Genomic DNA, 18,324 nt, shown 5'->3' on the forward strand with positions numbered 1-18,324 from the left:
CCACAGGTTAATCACAAGGGCTGAACACCCTTTCGAGTTCAAACGCCGTGCGCCACCGCCGCGACGCCGGCAAACGATAAACGCGCGCATTACGGAGACTCTGCAAGAAGAGGATCCTCTGTTACCCAAGGAAACGTCCTTCGGCCTCCGAACAGTGAGGATCACACGATGTAAACTCTAGGAAAAGAATCCTGAGTGAGAATTGGTTGAAAAAAAAATAAAACAAGATGTAAATAACATAAACAGCTAAAACCCACCATCTATCGAGTTACGAAAACAGAGAATAAATCGTATAATATAAACTGTATCGAGTTTTCCTGGTTAGGGATATATCCAAAGGAACTGATATAAAGTGTTTGTGACGGAAAGAAATTTTTATACTCGTTGATGCGGTGGTGCGGTATCGTCGCCGACAACGTTATACGGAAATCTCATCGATCCTCTGGCCTTTGGGTGTTTTTCTTCCTACAGGGTGAAATTTCGCGTGATTTTAGGATCGAGTTTGACGGAATGAGTGACGTTGGTGCCGCGTGTTGAGGTGCGATTCTTTCGTTTTATCGATACGCGTGTGGAGCACGATAGAACTGAGCCGTACCTTCAGGTAAGTGGCAACATAATAATGGAAACGATCGGGACCAACGCCGATAATATTTTACCTCCACGCCTGAGCGCGGCATGAAGTTACGAACGACCTCCGTTACACCAGCGTCGCCGTTTGCTTATACGATGTGAAGGATCGTCCTCAATTTCGTCAATTTATTATCGCCCAGAAGAGAAGATGCGGTGTGATTTCAAGCGTTGCCGACCCCTGGAACAATTCTGCACACTATCTTTTATACTCGTGATATTGTTCGTACAGAATGGAAGGTGCATCAAGTGGTTGTGAGTATAAACAATCGGTTCTCACATGTAACTAATTCCCCATAAAATTGTATATTTTCTACATCTTACGCTAGATTTTTTCAAATTCAAAGTCAATTTTCTTTACACTCTCTGTTGGCTTGGAATAATCGTCAAATGATCAGTACCTAATTGTTGAAGGTGTAATTAACGATGAATACGGTGTAAAATATGAGTCATCAGACGGAGAAACGAATATCCAGAAGATTAATGCAGGCCGCTTAATGAGAAACGGATAGGTAGGTTATATATGAGTATAATACGACAGTGGCCTCCTATATCATAATCTTCGACCACTGGATCATATTTCATATGGGGCCCATGGCGGGCCGCTCTTCTCAGACTTGTCTCATTGCCGCATCCCTGATTCTCAGGAACGCCCCCTTATAGACCACAATCTTCTAGATTCATTCCATCTGCAGGATCTACTAACGATATAAGGTTACAATAAAACTGTTCCTGGAGCAAAATCGATCATTTCAAGAACGCTTCAGCACTTTTCGGGGTTTCAAAAAAGCGCATTAATCAACTAGAGTCAAGTTCTACAACAGTCGGTCAGGTTATACAATTACAACTGTCGATTCTAGGTGAAAAATGATTCATTTTAAGAACGCGTTATTGTTGTTCAGGGTTTCAAGAACGCATATTGTTACTCTACTAGATTCATTTCATCTACAAAATATGCTGCAGATTAAAACCATCTCAACTATTCTTGGAGTGAAGTTTATACTCATTTCAGTTCGGGATCTCAATAGCATACGCAATTGTTAAATGAGGTACTGACCGGAAATAAATCTTCATACTGGTTGTAGGTTATATACAACTCAACCAAAAGTTTAGTGACAGAAAATGAACTGCATACAATTTGAACGAACTTTTCACTTCCGAAAAATTGAAATATTTCATTTTTGTGATGGCAAAAATGTAATTAAGTTAACGTGAACAATCATATATATGTATATGAAGCGTGATATGAATTGCGTAAAAAATTGCGTCTGTTATAGGACCAACTGTATGTTTCAGGACGAACCCGCAGCGTGTGCACGTAATTCGTAATATAATATGAAAACGATTCTTTATTCCGTGTTAAATATTGCAAAATATGTGCGATAAATTAATAACTACCTCGAGCCCTAAACGGGGCCGTAACCCTAATTGCGTTTTGTTGCCGCGAACGTGGCTTGCAATATAATTATTCTCGGGGATAATAACAGTGTTGAGGGCTGTTATTAAAGCATATCCCCTTTTTCTCCATCGCCGTTCAACCGGCATAAATCACGGGAATAAGCAGCATATAGGTACGTACATACGTATCTATACACACCCCCCCAATCTTCTGCAGCTCGTTCTTCGGGCAACGCGCCTGCTTTTTGGCGCTAGGCTGGCACGCGAAAATGCCATCACTCCGCAGTTCATCAACCGAGGTTGTTCCTTATTTTCTCGAGTACAATTAGGCCCGTTTTCGCCTATACCTGCGCTGCTTCATACATCATGAGTTCCCAGAACTGAAATAAAAAAATCAGGGAAAATCGCTCCATTATCTTTCAACCAAGGTACTTAATTATAACCGTAAAAAAGGGATGTAAGAATACCTTGACAATAACTTGATAAAGCTCACCTGAAAATCTGTTCAAGGCTAAGTTTAACATGGCAAATTGAATAAGTTAGCAGATCTTCGCTCAATCAGATACCATGCAATCGTTGGTCAACCAATTTTTCTCAACATCTGATCAGATCTAAATTAAATCAAGGCAAAGCAGAAGACCAATTTTCATCTGCATCGGTTCAACTGTTGACTAGATATTGTTGCACAAAAAGAAATTGAACTTTCGGGAATAAATAAGGAATGGGTGATCAAAATTGGTTAATCCGTTCTTAAGACATCGTTAAACGAAAAGAAACTGCATTTTGATGAACCGTTCTCGACAAAAAATGAGTCTACCGATTTTGATAAAAGTCGCATGCGATCTAAGTTCAAGGAAGCCAAAACAAGCGGCCGATTTGCATCTAAATCGGTTGAACCACTCTCGAGATATCATTGGGCAAAACAAGAAAAATTGCAGCAGAGTACATTAAAGTAGGTACTTGTGTGTGGTTTGCGTAAGAAGTACGCGAGTTTGGTCGTATGTGAAACCAGCGGACATGCATCCGAGACAACGAACTGTGAGTGGGAGGTTTTTCCCGGACAGTAAACCCTCCGCAGTGTCTTGCCGCTCGTATAATAAGCCGTTGCCACTTAACACCTGGCACATAAAGGTGCTGCAAGAGAGATGGATGTTATTTCGTTGCGTGGGTTATGGGCACGTCTATCAGTTCTGCAGGAACCCTTTCATGGCTGAGAGATACGATCTCTTTTGTGCCATGCAGTTGCAGTTCGTTTGTAGAAGTCGCTGAAATTTCAAATCAACTTAAACCCACGTGGGACGGAATCAGTTTCAGTCTCTGGTCAGAGTAACAAAGCATTTGCGCACAAAGGATAAATTATTACTTTTTCAAGTTGAAGTCAAATCAGGTTTTACGTTTTCGTTTTCCATCTTGACAATTTTTTATTAGTTTATACAATTTTGCAATTCGTTTTTCAGACATTTCGAAAATAAAATAAAATCCCCATACGGTTTTAATTAAATACTGGACATTGTGATACTAGCGATCAGTTACCTACCTCGAATAGAATCAAATCTGCGAGTTGATCTTGTTGATATCATCCTTCAAGCTATGAAAATTATTTGTAGTCGTCATAATTTGAAATGTATTTCAATTTTCCTCAATTAACGGGTTCAGAAAACTTGAAAGATTACTGGGAATTTTTTAAACATTTTTCGTAAATGAGTTATAAAAAAGAAAATTTAGCTGAATCTACATTTTCCAAAGCCAGCCGGCGATCTGCTTCCAAATTTCGCGAAACCATAAACGGGAGCTGGTTAAACTCAAAAAACTCTAAGCTATAGCAATGCTTCCTCATCCGATGCTCTAGCATTGAATTTACCAAGTGCACGGAGAGAAAGGATTATCTGAGTCAAGTGACATTCGTATGATTCAACTAAATACTATAATCAAATGCGGCGAACAAAATACTTACTTAATTCAACAAAAAATACTTTTGTCGGACGAAATTCTTGTGACAACTTAATAAAAGAATTAAATCAAGCCTTTCAATGATCATGCCGACTATCAATTTATCCAAAATAACACGGCACGAGTTCCTTGCAATAATATGAATTTTGTATCAAGAAAATGTGTGATTGAAATGACTAAAAATTTGATTGAACGTACCTTGATCATTTTGTTTTAAAAATATGAAATTGTTGTAACAAAACTTGTTCTAATTCATCTTTTGTTGAGTCAAGAGTTCAATGGTTGAAGCAGGTAATTAAATTTGTTGTTACAAAAATCGTTCGCACTGACTGATTATTGGACTTATTCAACCGCACAAAACGTATTGATAGAATCATATCAATTATAATTCTGTGGACTCAAAATTTTGCAGGGATCTCCTCGATATTTGATGGATGAAACCTGAAAACTAATTGTTGTGTATGTAGAAGAATAAATTGAATATGTGTCAATAATTTTTGCTCACATGTAGACATTATCAATTTCGATGATTCGAAACTTGGTTCTGATGCTATCTTCGTTTGCAATAGGTTTGTTTATATATCGAAATTACGTGATCCGTACTTGACTTCCTGACCGACTAACCGGTTTTATAACCATCTCAGAAGCTACTTCCGTAATGAGAAAGTTGACCGCCTAGCGGCCACTTGTAGTACTAATATACTGATGAATACATTCTCTACTCGTTTCAAAGCATGTGGTGTTTCTTTTACCTCGTAAACAAATTAATGCAAGTGATTCAACCAGCTACGCCAAATAAGCTGCGGTTAGATCAACAAAGTATGGCATTCGATCGATGTGAATTTCTTGTTGGCTAGATTCATGTACTTATCTTATGTGAAGTACCTAATTGATTCTGTCAACGAACATGTCACTTGGAGGCACAATACTTAAACTTCAATGAAATGATATTTAGTTAACTCAATTTCGAAAACACATCCAAGGGCTGACTCGAATCAATACTTCACTCGATCGCGACAAGAAAGGCTGCTGTTCAATCAAGGAAATTGCTTGACTAAATCATTTTGACAAACTAACAAAACGAAATTGTTAAATTGAAGTCATCGTATTTGGAACAAATAAGGGATACTAGATTGAAGTTAATGGACTCCGCAAAAAATTTATCTTGTTGGTTCAAAAATTATTTTACCTCCGTGTATTTTAGCTTTAAAACCTCATTTATCTGCAGTCTGAATCAAGTTAGGAAAAGAGAAAGAAACATTAAAAAGTCTACAGTAAGTTATTAATCACAATGATACTGAATGCGACAACCCTACTATGTAAAAGAAATGTATAATTTGGGAAAATTCTAATAAAAACTAAGGTATCGACAGTTCGAGAAAAAGTGTTGTAACAAGTGTTTAATGATTAAACTCTGGTGTTTTTAGTCCAATTCCAATATCCAAACTCATTTTACTCACAGGCGAGATCCCCACAGATTTTTTCTGTAAACCATTCAAGAAATCTCACATTGTAGTACAGTGTAGTATTGAAACGCCAAACACAACAAAGTTCAAAAAATTTGAACGTTACAATTATGAAAACTTTTCTCATAAATTGTCGATATCTCAGCTTTTGATTTGCTCAGAATCATTTCTTAATGCTCACAATTCAACTCGGTCACCATCATTGGCGCCAATACCACGGCTAGATATTTTTTTACCGTTGGTTTTGCTACTTCTAACTTCTGGTTTAGACGGTCCGATCAATCAATCTTTATTTTTACCGAAAATTTTTTTCAGGGCACTTGGTCACACGAGTGACGGATGGAATTGGTCGAGAGAGTCCTGCACCGGAGTCAGGAGTTCCGGTCTCCTGGAAAGGAAACAGGCCCGAGTGTGTCGGGCGGCTCCAGACGTCATGCCCAGCTTGGTCGAGGCCGCTAAAGACACGTCGACGGTCTGCCAGCAGACGTTTCGTTATCGCCGATGGAACTGCAGCAGCATTCAACTTGCTCCAAACTATACCCAGGATTTACTCGGCGGTAGGTACAACCGTCTTTTTGCAATCGGTGGTGTCATTTGTGAAAAGCGGAACATTATTTGGAATCAGTTTTCGCAACGGAATTCTTAAGCATTCGGAAAACCGTAGTGACGCATTCTGAAAAAGTGTTACAAACACAAATTCGAACGACTGATCATTATGTTGTTCAACTCCATTCAAGTTGCGCGAAAAACTTGTTTAAAAATAATTAAATGTAATGCTTGAATCACTAAATTCCCTTGAAAGCGTTATTCGACGTCGCGTAGTTGTACGGGAAAACCCACGAAGAGAAGACATTCACTCTACTCTTTTAGTTCTTAATTATTACCAAGGATTTATTATTATCGAACCATGCGGAAAGTATGGCTTCCTCTTCCTTTAAATTTCTCCTTAAATAATCCTCATGGTGGAAGGAATTAGTACCTTATACGCTTTCCTCTTATGCTTATTGCGACGTCCTGTATTCAAAGGAGCCTTGTCCTTTTGTTCATGCTTTGATTAGGTTCTCGAGATTTTCCTATGGGTAGCAAAACAGCGGAGAATTATTTCCAGACGGTGTGGAAGCCGATAGTTTCTGATTGAACCAGAAAAAAAAATCATTGAGTTCGATATTTTTTAAAGCTCTGATGAAGATTGGCATTAAATTAACTCAAAATTATGCCTGTGGTTACTAAAAAATTGTGTCCTTCTTGCTCTTCTAGTTATTCGTCTTTCTTTTGTAGTGGATTGAAGCACGAATGACTTGCGTTCTTCTCCTTCTTCTTCTTCTTCTTCCTCTTCGGATAAGTTATTCGTATCATCAAACAGCTGCATTCTTCTTTATTTACTAGCTACACCAAAAAATTGGGTTCTTCATCATCTTCTCAATGTTTCTTATTACTTTTTATTCTCCTCGATCACTAAATTCCCTAAAAAATCGTCTTCCGCTACAAGCCACGTTACTTTCAACCCAGGAACGCGAGAACAAGCCTTTGTCTACGCGATGTCGGCTGCTGCAGCAGTTTGGAGATTGGCGCGAGGTTGTGCCCTAGGAAGTCTGGCCGCGTGTTCCTGTGCCACACCTCCAAGAAGAGAGCCACCCTCCCCTTCAGCTTTGACCTCATCTTCTATAGCACTGGGGGCCCTGGCTTCGCGAAGCTCATTCAAATGGGGTGGCTGTGGTGACGATGTCAAATCGGCTTCCCGAATCGCCAAGCGGTTTCTCCAAGCATCGAGTCTACCCGGCAGCGGAACCCTTGGAAAGTTTATGCATGCCGTCAACATGCACAACAACAGGGCGGGGAGAAGGGTGAGTTAATAACAGGGTCAACGGGTGAAAGCTGTAAAAAAATCGACATTCTGTGCTGAGAGAAAAAATTTTCACATCTCTCGCGAAATTTATTTGCCCAAAGTTTCTAAAATTTCTACCAGTTCATTCAAGATATGACTTTTTAGTTTTTCTGCAACATCTCTGACGCATTCTATTAATTTCTGGAAATTTTGTAAAAGTATAGCAAACTCTACGACTACGCGGAATATTAATTTCCGCAGATTTATGGAAAGACCTTTATATTTCTTGAAAATGTCTGGAATGTCATCATGATTCTAGTTTCGCGTTGTATAGTCAGAAAATAAGCTAAGACACTGGTCCTCGGACTTTTTTCAGACTTGTGACACAAAGTGCAGTTCTGAAAAATGTGAATTTTCTCTCGAAATTGGTCCAATTCAGTTAGCTCTAACCCGATTTGGTTGAAAATAGTTAACAAGACGAAATTTCAGAGTTTTTCAAAAATGATAGAGAATATTTCTCAAAACTAACCGAAAGCAAGTTAGAATACTTCTGAAAAATAAAAAATATAAAAAATCATGAGAAATTTACTATATCTGCAGGTTAAAAGGTACGAATCAAACAGATTTAAATTTTTTGTTCAAAGTAGGAATATACAATAATCGTTGGATATGCCATAAATTCTATCAAATATACGAATATTTTACTAGCACAATTGATTTCGGTAAAAGTTAATCTGTTTCAATTGGGTTTCAACGTGACAGCAGGGTTTATATCGTAAGCAATATGACATCGAAGGAACAGCTGATCGCTTTCCGTCGATTTTACAAATTTTTAATACCAACGCATAAAAAACCTCCCGCAAGCTGTTGTGTTTTAATTTAGTTTGAATAAGTTGACCAACAAAAAAATGATAGAAAATGAAAAGACTTGTGAAATTAAATTCTAGCATTTTAAGCTTGCCGATCTTTTAGGGCAAAACTTAATTCGAGTCAGTTTTAGCGGCTTATTCCTCTTTATATTAAAAAAAATTAAGTTTTCCATCTGTTCTCTCTGTGCAGGCCGTGGAACAGTCTTTGACATTGGAGTGCAAATGTCACGGTGTGTCAGGTTCTTGCAGTGTCCGCACATGCTGGCGGGGGCTCAGCTCTTCGGGGCCAGTTGTAGCAGGGAAACGTCTTCTTCAGAGGTATGCAACTGCCGCGGAAGTTCGAGCGAGGCCGGGCGGCCGTTTGCCTCCGTTATACCATCACGATAATCTCCTTTACACGACGAAAAGTCCCGACTACTGTCTGCCGGACAAGAAACGCGGGAGCCTTGGAACCGTTGGAAGGTAAATATTATCCATCTGCTATTTATTTGATCAATTAAGGTGTGCGCTGGTCGATTTCGATGTTGTCATATATGTTCACGGCTTGGCGACAAATGGGACACAACTGAAAAAACAGTTAATTTCAATACAAGGAAAAGAAAAATCAAACCTTCAAAAATCTTTGAAGGAAATTATTAATATCAAAAAGTTCATTCGCACCCAATAGTATGATCCGAATCAAAGTTGAAGTTGGCCGTAAGAACTCCGAAGGGACACTGTTCATGACAAATGCGGTTCGAAACCGGCACGCTGCGATAGCGACACTTCTGCTCTCTAGTGACTAGTTTCGCAACTACACAAGTATCACTTCACGCGGTTATAAATTCGAATCTCGACAAATGCCAAGTTTGGAGATATATCACCTCTGTCGCCAAGGTGCGAATTATCTCCGAATATCTAAGTCCACGTATCTCAAACGCAAAGTAAAAAAGGGCTTAACATCTTCATTCTATATACACAAGTCTGAACAATAACTTAAATAATGATATAAAGAAATGACATGAATTTTACGAATTTACTATGGGCTGAATCTATCTCAAATCATGTAGGCTCATATTCCATAATTGCTCTTAACTGAAATATGTTCTTCCTCGCCCAAAATAAGCGGACACGTATATTTTTTTACAAACCAAATAAATTTTTTACGCCTAATAAGGTTTTTTTTAAGATTGTATGATAAATATAGTTTTTTCTTGTTGGAAGGATAAATTGGGCCAATAGCGTATAAAATGACTTATAACACAAAATTTATTGTGAAAATTCCATTCATTCCATTCAACTGCGAGTTTGAATGATTTCACTAAATTTCAACTTATTCCTAGTAGTCTAGAACGATTTTCAGTAATTTTAATGAACCATAAGTCAGAAAATTCGTTCATTACAAAAGAATGGAAACGCATCAAGGATCGTTTTACGGTTAGTGGACAAGATTTACGGCAGAGCGAGCAGCAATAATCATACGTTACCGTCAAGGTTTCATTAAAAAGTTCCTCCAGGCACATTTAGGGTGTACTCCACTTACAGTCTATACTCCAATCTACGATTTAGATTTCTGATAAAAATATCTAATGTTTTACTTGTCGACTAAGTTCGTAAATATGAGTTCCTAACACTCGTAAAAATGATCACCTTTAATTCTTGTCCATGTATTCGGAAGTTTTTATGATATTATGAATGAAAAACATTGAATTCAAATAAATTTACAATGTAGCGACGAATTAGATCAGGGGCGAATAGAATGACGTTTATAGTTATAAATAATTAAAATATGCTGTATATTTAATCATCGTAATATCGTAATCATAAATAAAAAAATATTTCAGGCAGTGCAACGCGAGTAGTTCAGGATACGAGGGTTGCGAATATCTCTGTTGCGGACGAGGACATATTACAAAAACCAAAGAAATACTCGAACGATGTCAATGCAAGTGGTACAATTGTTGCTACGTGAAGTGCAAGACTTGCCGTAAATTTACCAATACTCACGAGTGTAATTAATATGTATGAACGATTTGTACGGAATATAATTTATAAAAACAATGATACAAAAGAATGATAATAGAAGCTATGAGTGTTCTTGACGAAGTATGAGTTTCAAAATATGAGTTTCAGACACTCAGAACGGGAAAAACGTTTACAATTACAACAAACGTTAACCCCATTCAATAAATAAAATGACAAAATGTAAGTGGTAAAAGCTAAAATATTCATCACTCTTTATCAATTTCAATGATAAGATACCGAATGTCAAAATATCGTAGATAATCAGGTATATTTACGTGTATATTACAAAAGTAATGTGTTTCATGAAAGGTGTATGATATACACTGCGCAGTATTAGTTATGATGGGATTCTTGATGTCCACCCGGTTAGAGCAATATGGCGTCTATTGGATAATCAACTGATCGTTTTAGGAAAGTATTACGAATACCAGAGCACAGAAAACATCGTGTACAAGCTGTATAACTTTCATTTTGTGATATTAAATCAACGTACCGTAAAGTATGGCATAAAAAATGACCTTTATAATTAAATACAAGAACCAATTGGTTGAGTTGCAACCAGATGGTATTCTGAGTCTTTTGAATTCAAGGATCTCAATTGATCTCAATAACCAGCCAGATGGTAAAATAATATTCTACATATAGAACTAATTTATTGTAAACTTGCCAACGAAACGACTGGCAGAAATATCGTAAGGATTATTTTCACGTACTTAATTGTAATTTATACGTCCAGTAATAATATTTATTCACTCTGTGTCTAATTATGGTGTTAAATATTTAATATTGTAGTTTATTTTATTTATATATATGGTATACCGTATATTATTATTATTACTTCAATTGTGTAAATAAACACGCAGGATTCTTTATCTTTATTATGTAATGTGATCATCGGTGTGTGTACAATAAATTTATTAACATGATGTGTACTATATTCGTAATATTGATTTCCTTTCACATTAAATACGGGATCGTGTGTAAAATATGTTTCGATACTTACGTGTATGAGTGTTAGATTCTGCTTAGTTTTTTGTTTTCTCTAACGACTAAATCTCATCTCCACCTCCGTGATCTTCTTCCTGGATGCCCAACTCCTTTAGAAATTGGCACCAATCGATACCAGCACCGCAGTCCGGCTCTTTTTCCGACGCCCACCACAAATCGGACTGCAATTAAAAAATTTCAAGTAATTCTCTAATCATCAAACCTCGAATTCGAGACTATATTAAAGTATTGCAAAAATATGCCGAAGAGCGTCGAATTTACTTGAAGAATTAAGCGTTTAAATTTTTTTTACTGTTGTAAAATAAGTAACTGATATCGCATTGTACCTTAATATTAATGGGAGGCGTAGGAACGACCGGATTAATTTTCACGTTGATGAACTGCAGTAGATCATTATAATCGACTTTTCCCTCCTCATTTTTGCAAAGACTGGAAATGTGAAGATAATCACATATTATTTTATACATATAACTGTTGTGCAATGACGCTGTGTTGATTATCTAAATTACAACTCACTGATCCAACATGGAATTGATCAATTCAACGTCCAAAGGAAGACGACAGCCACGTAAAATCGTGTAAAGCTCATTCCTGGGTAAATAGCCAGTTCTGGCTCTATCCACGTGATGCAAATCCTCTTCAAGTCTATCTAGCTCCGACCAAAGCTGTCGATTCAATTCCCCGTGCACCAAAGATCTGAGACGTAATTGTGACAAAAAATTAGGAATTCGAAGAAACTTGTATGTGTAGACATTTGAAAAATATTTGTATCATGTATATCTACATTACAAACTGCTCTGCAAAATAGTCAAAAAATGTTCAAAGACTATATTTTTCGCAAAGTATGCATATCACACAATATAAGTGGATTAGGTTAATAATCATCTTTTAGAAATAATTGTGGCGTTACTTACAAATATAATGAAAATTTTGAGTCAAGTGTTTATCAAAAAGACCTTGGTTTCAATAAAAAATCTAAAAAGAATTGCAGTAATTGCAATCTGCAAGTTGGATGGGTGAGAAATAGCTTAGATTTTCCTTGTTCTGGCATTATTCGTGAACCTAATTAAGATCATTTATAAGCTCTGAAATAAGATAAAAATTAGATGAGAATAATTAAATTTTCATAAATTTTTTACCTAATGTATTCTCGAGTATGGCGCTCCTTCTTTTCGTGGGACGAAAAATGCCGTGCAACTGTGATCATCTCGTGCTCTGTTATTTTGTCTCCCAAGTACTTACATAGGGCTTCTCTAAATATGCATAATAAGTCAAATATCATAGGCTATTTAAGAAATATAAATTAGATTAATACTTCAATACGTAAGATAACGAAAATGAGGTTCACTGTGAATTACATTCATGAACTTTTTCTCTTCACAATAAGATGTTTATTCAAACACTAGTTACCTCAAATGCTTGTACTGAATAACATCAGGGTCACTTTCTGCACGCTCAGGACCAAATTCGTTGAGAAACTGTTTATACACTGGCTTTAAAGCTTTCCGCAGTTTCTCCATAATCAGTTTGATGTTTGCTTTAGGGAACTGCAAACCATAATAACGATAAAAACGAATATATTAAGTATTATATTAAGACCTGATAAAAATCTGCTTCTGAAATACGATGAAAACGTCTGGATAACTTTTAAATTTTTCAAAAAACTGTGAAGCATTTCGTAAATACGTAATTTTCAGAACCAATTCAGAGAATTAAAAAAAAAATTTCAGATATAAATATTACCTAAACCTCACGTAAATAAAATTTCCAAATTAAATGCATAAGAACTAAAATGTTGATAAGATTTCTCAATCGCTGTATCAAATATCAACACATAAAAAGGTTGAATTTTCAAGCAAACCTGATTACAGTGGAGTTCCATGTACCGAAGCGCGTAAATATCAGCAGACGTAATTTGAAAATGGAAATCACACAGAGAAACTCTGGCCCCAATATAGAAATGATGGGGTTCGTAATACTTCGGTTTTTTGTTGGTGTAAATATCTTGTCCAGGCATCATTACCTGCATTCTCTTTTGAAACAGACATCGCTTGAACCCTGTTCCAAAACACAGAAGCTCAATCACGTTTCAAAACGTAACTATGTTAGCTATCAAATGCACGACTAATTAATATGGCATCGAAGAAACAGCCGATATTGAAAAATTTGACAAATATCAATTGACGGAAAACGTTCCCTCACGGAAAAAAACCCTCTACTTGGGTGTAAATTCGTACCCTCAACTTATTTTCTTACGGGGATTTAGCATTATCTATGATTTGAAGGTACGAATTTACACCAAAGTTGAGGGTTTTTTCCATGAGGGTTGTGCAAACTGTCAAGCATCTGTTTTTTCACCTAAAATGGTTTGACAATCAAAAGTAGGAAAGAGAAACTTGTCAAATCAAATATCGCCGTTTTCAAGTCCTATGATTTCTATTTTAAAGTGGCGTCTCTGACGGAAACAAATTCACACAAGGACAGATTTTATGGACAATCTCTGACCAATTCTAATAATTTTTAGAAATATTTTACAAATTTCTCAATTTCAATGCAAATTGTGAAATTTCAGAGGATTTGCGTTTGTTTTTTGAAAGTTTATGAACAGTTTTCATAATTCTGGATTTATTGAAAATGTCATTTTCGAAATTTGAGCTCTTTCCTAAAAATTTCTAATATCTTTCAGATGTCCATTTCAGTTTTCTCTAACACGATACCGTTAGAAAATACGCAGAAATACCAGCAATCAGATTTTTACATATTTCTAATAGAAATGAAGTTCTGGAAAAATATGGGTTTTCTCTATAAAGTAGTTCGATCTTCACCTCCAACTCGATTTGGTCAGAAATAGCGAGAAATTTAAAAACTCGTTGTTTTAAAGATATACCTACTTATATCAGTAAAAAATAAGCCGGAAAAACAGTTTTTCGCGATATTTTTCATCACCATGAATAGGTTTAAGAGTTTGTCGGCCTGCCTGACAAACTTCCGCAACGATCTCGAAAACGGCCGAATGAAAAATCTGAAACTGATAGGACTTGGCACCCAAATGGAAAAAACTTGAACGAAAAATTAGAAAAACAATATCTAAAATACAAAGATCTTATAAATTAAAAATAAATAAATATACAAACTTATAAAATTATGATTGTTCATTTAGAAAAGTTAAGAAAGAAGAATAAGTATATAGGTTTATCGGTTAAACATTGAGAATCTATTCATTTCCGGTAGAACCAGAAGTTCAAATTAAACGGGACATAGCAATTTTTCATGCCCATCATTTGATTGTAAAATTCTGTAAGTTTCAAATTTTTTCATCGAGCCGTTACCAAAATCATTGCAGGAGTTTGTCGGACAGACCGAATAATATTTTTTTAAAAACCTGCTTTTTGGATTCTAGAAGTTAGAAACCGTAAAGATTCATTGAAATTAGAAAAAGTGATTTTCGACCGAAACCAATACTTTTCCTATATCACCAAAGGGGATGAAAAGTAAAAATGTGGGAAATTTCTAATAGTTTTTTTTTTACCAGGAGCCATTCAATATGATACAGCTTAGTCGAAATCAACATTGCAGCTGAAAAAGTATAATAATACAACTAAACGTTACCTGAGTTTCGAACAGCCAATTCAAAAATCGATATCGTGTCATCGGTTAAAAATACTCTTATTATAAAATGTCTGTCGTTATTTTCAGGTATGTTTGAGACAAGCTTTGCTCTGAAGCGAAGTACGTGGCTCTCGAACCCACATCTGAAAAAATTGCAGATCAGGATCGAGTAGTTCATTTTCCGTCCAAACATCCAATCACCAGGAATCAAAAATATTTCACCAACTTGTCATAATCAAAGAATTTAACGGAGTCTATTTTCGGCGGTTTTGGCTCCAAGCTGAAACAATTCCCAAGCGAGTCTTCGTAGCTCCCAAAACCATTGTAAGGTGGAATATACTTCTCGACGCTCTTGCATTCGGATTCTTTCTTCGCATCCGGTCTTTCTAACGGTGTGAAATCTTCTATACCATACTTTAATCTATGGATCAAAAAGACTCATTAAGTTCATTGGCCAACGTGCGATCTCTATGTAATTTCTCTAAATTCAAGTAACTCTGGTAAAAAAATGAAACATTTCAAAATAGTTTCATGGAAATTCTGTCATCTCCTTACAAAAGTTTAGATTCACAGAATTTTTCAAGAAATATCAGAGAGATTGCAAGAGATTGCAGGGAAGCATCTCTATCAAGGAAACCTGTTAAACTGAATTTTGCGTTCGAGATGTGCGATTTTCGAATTGATTGATTCCTCAAGTATGTACATATCTACATACATACCTATAATATTCCTTTGTGTAGGGATCGATGTCTGTTAAAACAACTTTCCTACCAAAAACATTTATCTGAGAACCAATCATTAGATCCTTCTCAGTGTAGAATTCTCTGGCGTTTCTCCCGGTGTCCAACGAGTCGACAATGTACCAGCTAGATGAAGTATTCTCACCAATGACATTGAGCACTGTGAGCGGGTCTCCGGCGCCAGGAGGATCAATTCTAGAAAAGGACTGAAGTAACAGATGAAAGAAGTAATCGGCTATTCATTTGGTTGTTTCGTTTGAATGCAGCATTTATTCTCTCTCACCTAAAAAAAATGTTTTACACAACTTCGAATTCCAAAGGCATTATTTAAAAATAGGATTCAAAAGTTATCCTTTAACGGTGATTTTTTTTGCTATGCGCACCAAGTTTTTCAAAACACCACAAAAATAAATGTAGTTTCCAATCGAAACACTCTACTGTTCATACTTCGAATCATTAAAACCATTAGAAAGGTGTTTGGTAAAACTTGCTAATTCCAGGTGGACCACAAATCAATTTTCTTTTTCAATCACATCTCACCTTAGGTAGCTTCATTCTTTTTATGAACATAAACCCTGTGTCCCGGCCGGAATTGGGTGGCACGTTTTCTTTTATCTCAATTGTGTCGTCAGCGAGATAGAAATGCAGTTCCAAATCATGGATAACACCATAAGCCGTTTCTCTGTCGTCCCAGTATCCATAAAATCGCAAAACTTTTCTATCATTGGATAGAAACTTGGCTAGAGTATCTATCTTGCGATTTGGCCTCTTTGGGAATATTTCCTAAAAATATCCAATTTGATAGCCATGAGAAACATAAACTCATTGAATTGCCTGTTCATATTTTATGTATATTATCGTCTTACAACTTTTCGTCGCTCGTTATATGGATCAGATGGTATATCGATTGGATCAGGAACCGGAATGCCGCATCGATTCAAGAATATCCTAGTGAACTTGTCACAGTCAACAATCTTGTAAACACGAGAAAAAAACTCTGGTTCTTTTCCTATGTTAAGGTCTATGATATCATAGTAGCGATATCTGACTGGATCAGGCATCGGTATTCGCTGGCGTCTGACCAAAACACCTTGAAATTTATAGTATGGTAATTTCTAAAGGGGAACCAGCAAAGCTGAACACATACCTTGTTCTAAGCCGCTGTTGTCAACAGCCGGTTCAGATATTTTTATCGTCCCATCTTCAAGAAAAAAGCTGATTATAACAACCCTGATTTGAAAGGACTGCCACCTCTCTTGAACGGTTTCTTGGAAATAAGCCTTGAACATCAATCTCTGTGAAAAATAACATTTCTATTTGTGAGGCCCAAAAACTTTATCAGGGAGATTAGGAATGAACAAATCCAGTCGCAAACACACCTGATTATCGAAAGCAAGCCATGGCGGCAAAACTTGCACCTCGCCTCTTGGGTACAGCGAGGGATAACGGTCCTGCTCAGTGAAAGGGAGAGGTTGACCACCAATGCCACATTTTGCTTTCTCGGAGAGGTAATAAACGCCTGTATGGATTTTGCCAAAGTGTTGAGGCTTGTGGAATTTTGTTTGGCCGATCTGAAGGACGATTCACTGATAAAACAACACTGTGCAAGAACAAAAAGAATCGCTAAAGGAATGGTATATTTACTCTGGCGTCGAAATTGAAACCCGGAAGGACAGGCAATGCGGTACTTCGCTGCATTTTTAAATGCCGGATACTATATTCAACTTAAGTTTGAACCTATCGCAATTGCAAAATATCGATGGAAGATAATATTGCGGCTCATAACACCTACATATTAAGACAATAAATAGAAAACCCGTCGGGTGAACTCCTGTCAATAGCCTCATTCCTCTGTAACACTGATTATTTTCGACATTGCTAGTTTCCTAGGCAACTCTCACAGTGTGTAACTGATAACTCATAATCAATAATCATGAATACACCAATAATAATATACAAAAGGTTGTGCAATTATATCATAATACAATTTAAATGCAGATTATATTTATTAGTAGTTTACCGCACGCAATAGTGTGTTAGCAAAAACAGAAACAAGTCTTCTTGCAAAATATAATAAAAATACTTATAACAGTAATATTTGTATATGTATACACTATATAATATATATATCATGATTTATAACATTAACAAAAATTAGTTTATAACTTGTGTGTCAGGCAATAGATTTATAATTATGCATGACAGACCCGTTTTTTTTTTCTTTAACGTATAACAGATAATATATCTATCATCGTAGTAAAGGCCTGCCTTGTTGTTCATTTGGATATCAATTACAAATAGAATAGTGTTAAATAACAGATCCGTTTGTGTATATACTGTACATATGTATTAGATAACATATTTAAACTTTAATATATTATAAGTCAACTATGTTTGTTTGTTTTGAGATGCAAACGCTCCACTGAACTCAATATTTAAATAATACATTTGTCATTAAAGTGTTTCAACGGTTTAAATACCGTGTACCGTATAACATAATTAGTGCATAATATAATTCAATAAGTTGGCGCATCAATACATTTTTTTTTTCAATGCCAATGATGAAAATACTATTACATGAATTTCGAAATATAATAGAAAAATTGAGAGCAAAATTTCCTAATATAAAATAAATGAGTTAAAAATGAGCGAGAAATAAAAAAAATGATTGAACACGATTGGATTTGCCATAAACTGTCAATGTCAGTATGAAAATATTGAAATAATCGTCTAAACTGTGGGTATACTTATAATTAATGTACAAATGCCCCATTATGACGTATTGTATATGTATTATAAAAACTATGTAAAATGCTTTCACAAATAGA

The 18,324-nt window shown here is 36.1% G+C and overlaps 2 protein-coding genes across 2 annotated transcripts; one reads left to right on the forward strand and one right to left on the reverse strand.

Moving 5' to 3' along the window:
* Nucleotides 1–597: 597 nt before the first annotated feature.
* LOC124212083 (protein Wnt-11) lies at nucleotides 598–10,533 on the forward strand. Its single transcript, XM_046611823.2, has 5 exons — nucleotides 598–882; nucleotides 5,757–5,998; nucleotides 6,951–7,285; nucleotides 8,326–8,597; nucleotides 9,959–10,533. The coding sequence occupies exons 1-5, from the start codon at nucleotides 779–781 to the stop codon at nucleotides 10,131–10,133; spliced, it is 1,128 nt and encodes a 375-aa protein (XP_046467779.1). The 5' UTR covers nucleotides 598–778; the 3' UTR covers nucleotides 10,134–10,533.
* Nucleotides 10,534–10,901: 368 nt separating this feature from the next.
* LOC124212082 (EF-hand domain-containing family member C2) lies at nucleotides 10,902–17,323 on the reverse strand. The gene is made up of 14 exons (XM_046611821.2): nucleotides 17,141–17,323; nucleotides 16,876–17,067; nucleotides 16,644–16,791; nucleotides 16,363–16,586; nucleotides 16,037–16,279; nucleotides 15,476–15,702; nucleotides 14,983–15,177; nucleotides 14,757–14,899; nucleotides 13,009–13,205; nucleotides 12,558–12,694; nucleotides 12,287–12,400; nucleotides 11,664–11,843; nucleotides 11,474–11,576; nucleotides 10,902–11,308 (listed from the first exon to the last, which is right to left on the reverse strand). Exons 1-14 carry the CDS (start codon nucleotides 17,192–17,194, stop codon nucleotides 11,189–11,191), a joined length of 2,277 nt encoding a protein of 758 aa, XP_046467777.1. The 5' UTR covers nucleotides 17,195–17,323; the 3' UTR covers nucleotides 10,902–11,188.
* Between the last annotated feature and the right edge of the window lie 1,001 nt (nucleotides 17,324–18,324).

This window comes from Neodiprion pinetum, chromosome 2 (assembly GCF_021155775.2).
Source record: "Neodiprion pinetum isolate iyNeoPine1 chromosome 2, iyNeoPine1.2, whole genome shotgun sequence".
NCBI classification, from domain to species: domain Eukaryota; kingdom Metazoa; phylum Arthropoda; class Insecta; order Hymenoptera; family Diprionidae; genus Neodiprion; species Neodiprion pinetum.

Excerpts from the sequence above, each read along its gene's own strand:
- LOC124212083 (XM_046611823.2), top strand. The coding sequence starts at position 779 with ATGCGGTGTGATTTCAAGCGTTGCCGACCCCTGGAACAATTCTGCACA. Across the intron at positions 7,286-8,325 it reads ACAACAGGGCGGGGAGAAGG|GCCGTGGAACAGTCTTTGAC; the intron begins GTGAGTTAATAA and ends CTCTCTGTGCAG. Across the intron at positions 8,598-9,958 it reads AGCCTTGGAACCGTTGGAAG|GCAGTGCAACGCGAGTAGTT; the intron begins GTAAATATTATC and ends AAAATATTTCAG.
- LOC124212082 (XM_046611821.2), bottom strand. The coding sequence starts at position 17,194 with ATGCAGCGAAGTACCGCATTGCCTGTCCTTCCGGGTTTCAATTTCGAC. Across the intron at positions 16,587-16,643 it reads CAACAGCGGCTTAGAACAAG|GTGTTTTGGTCAGACGCCAG; the intron begins GTATGTGTTCAG and ends ATAAATTTCAAG. Across the intron at positions 11,577-11,663 it reads ATCAATTCCATGTTGGATCA|TCTTTGCAAAAATGAGGAGG; the intron begins GTGAGTTGTAAT and ends TCACATTTCCAG.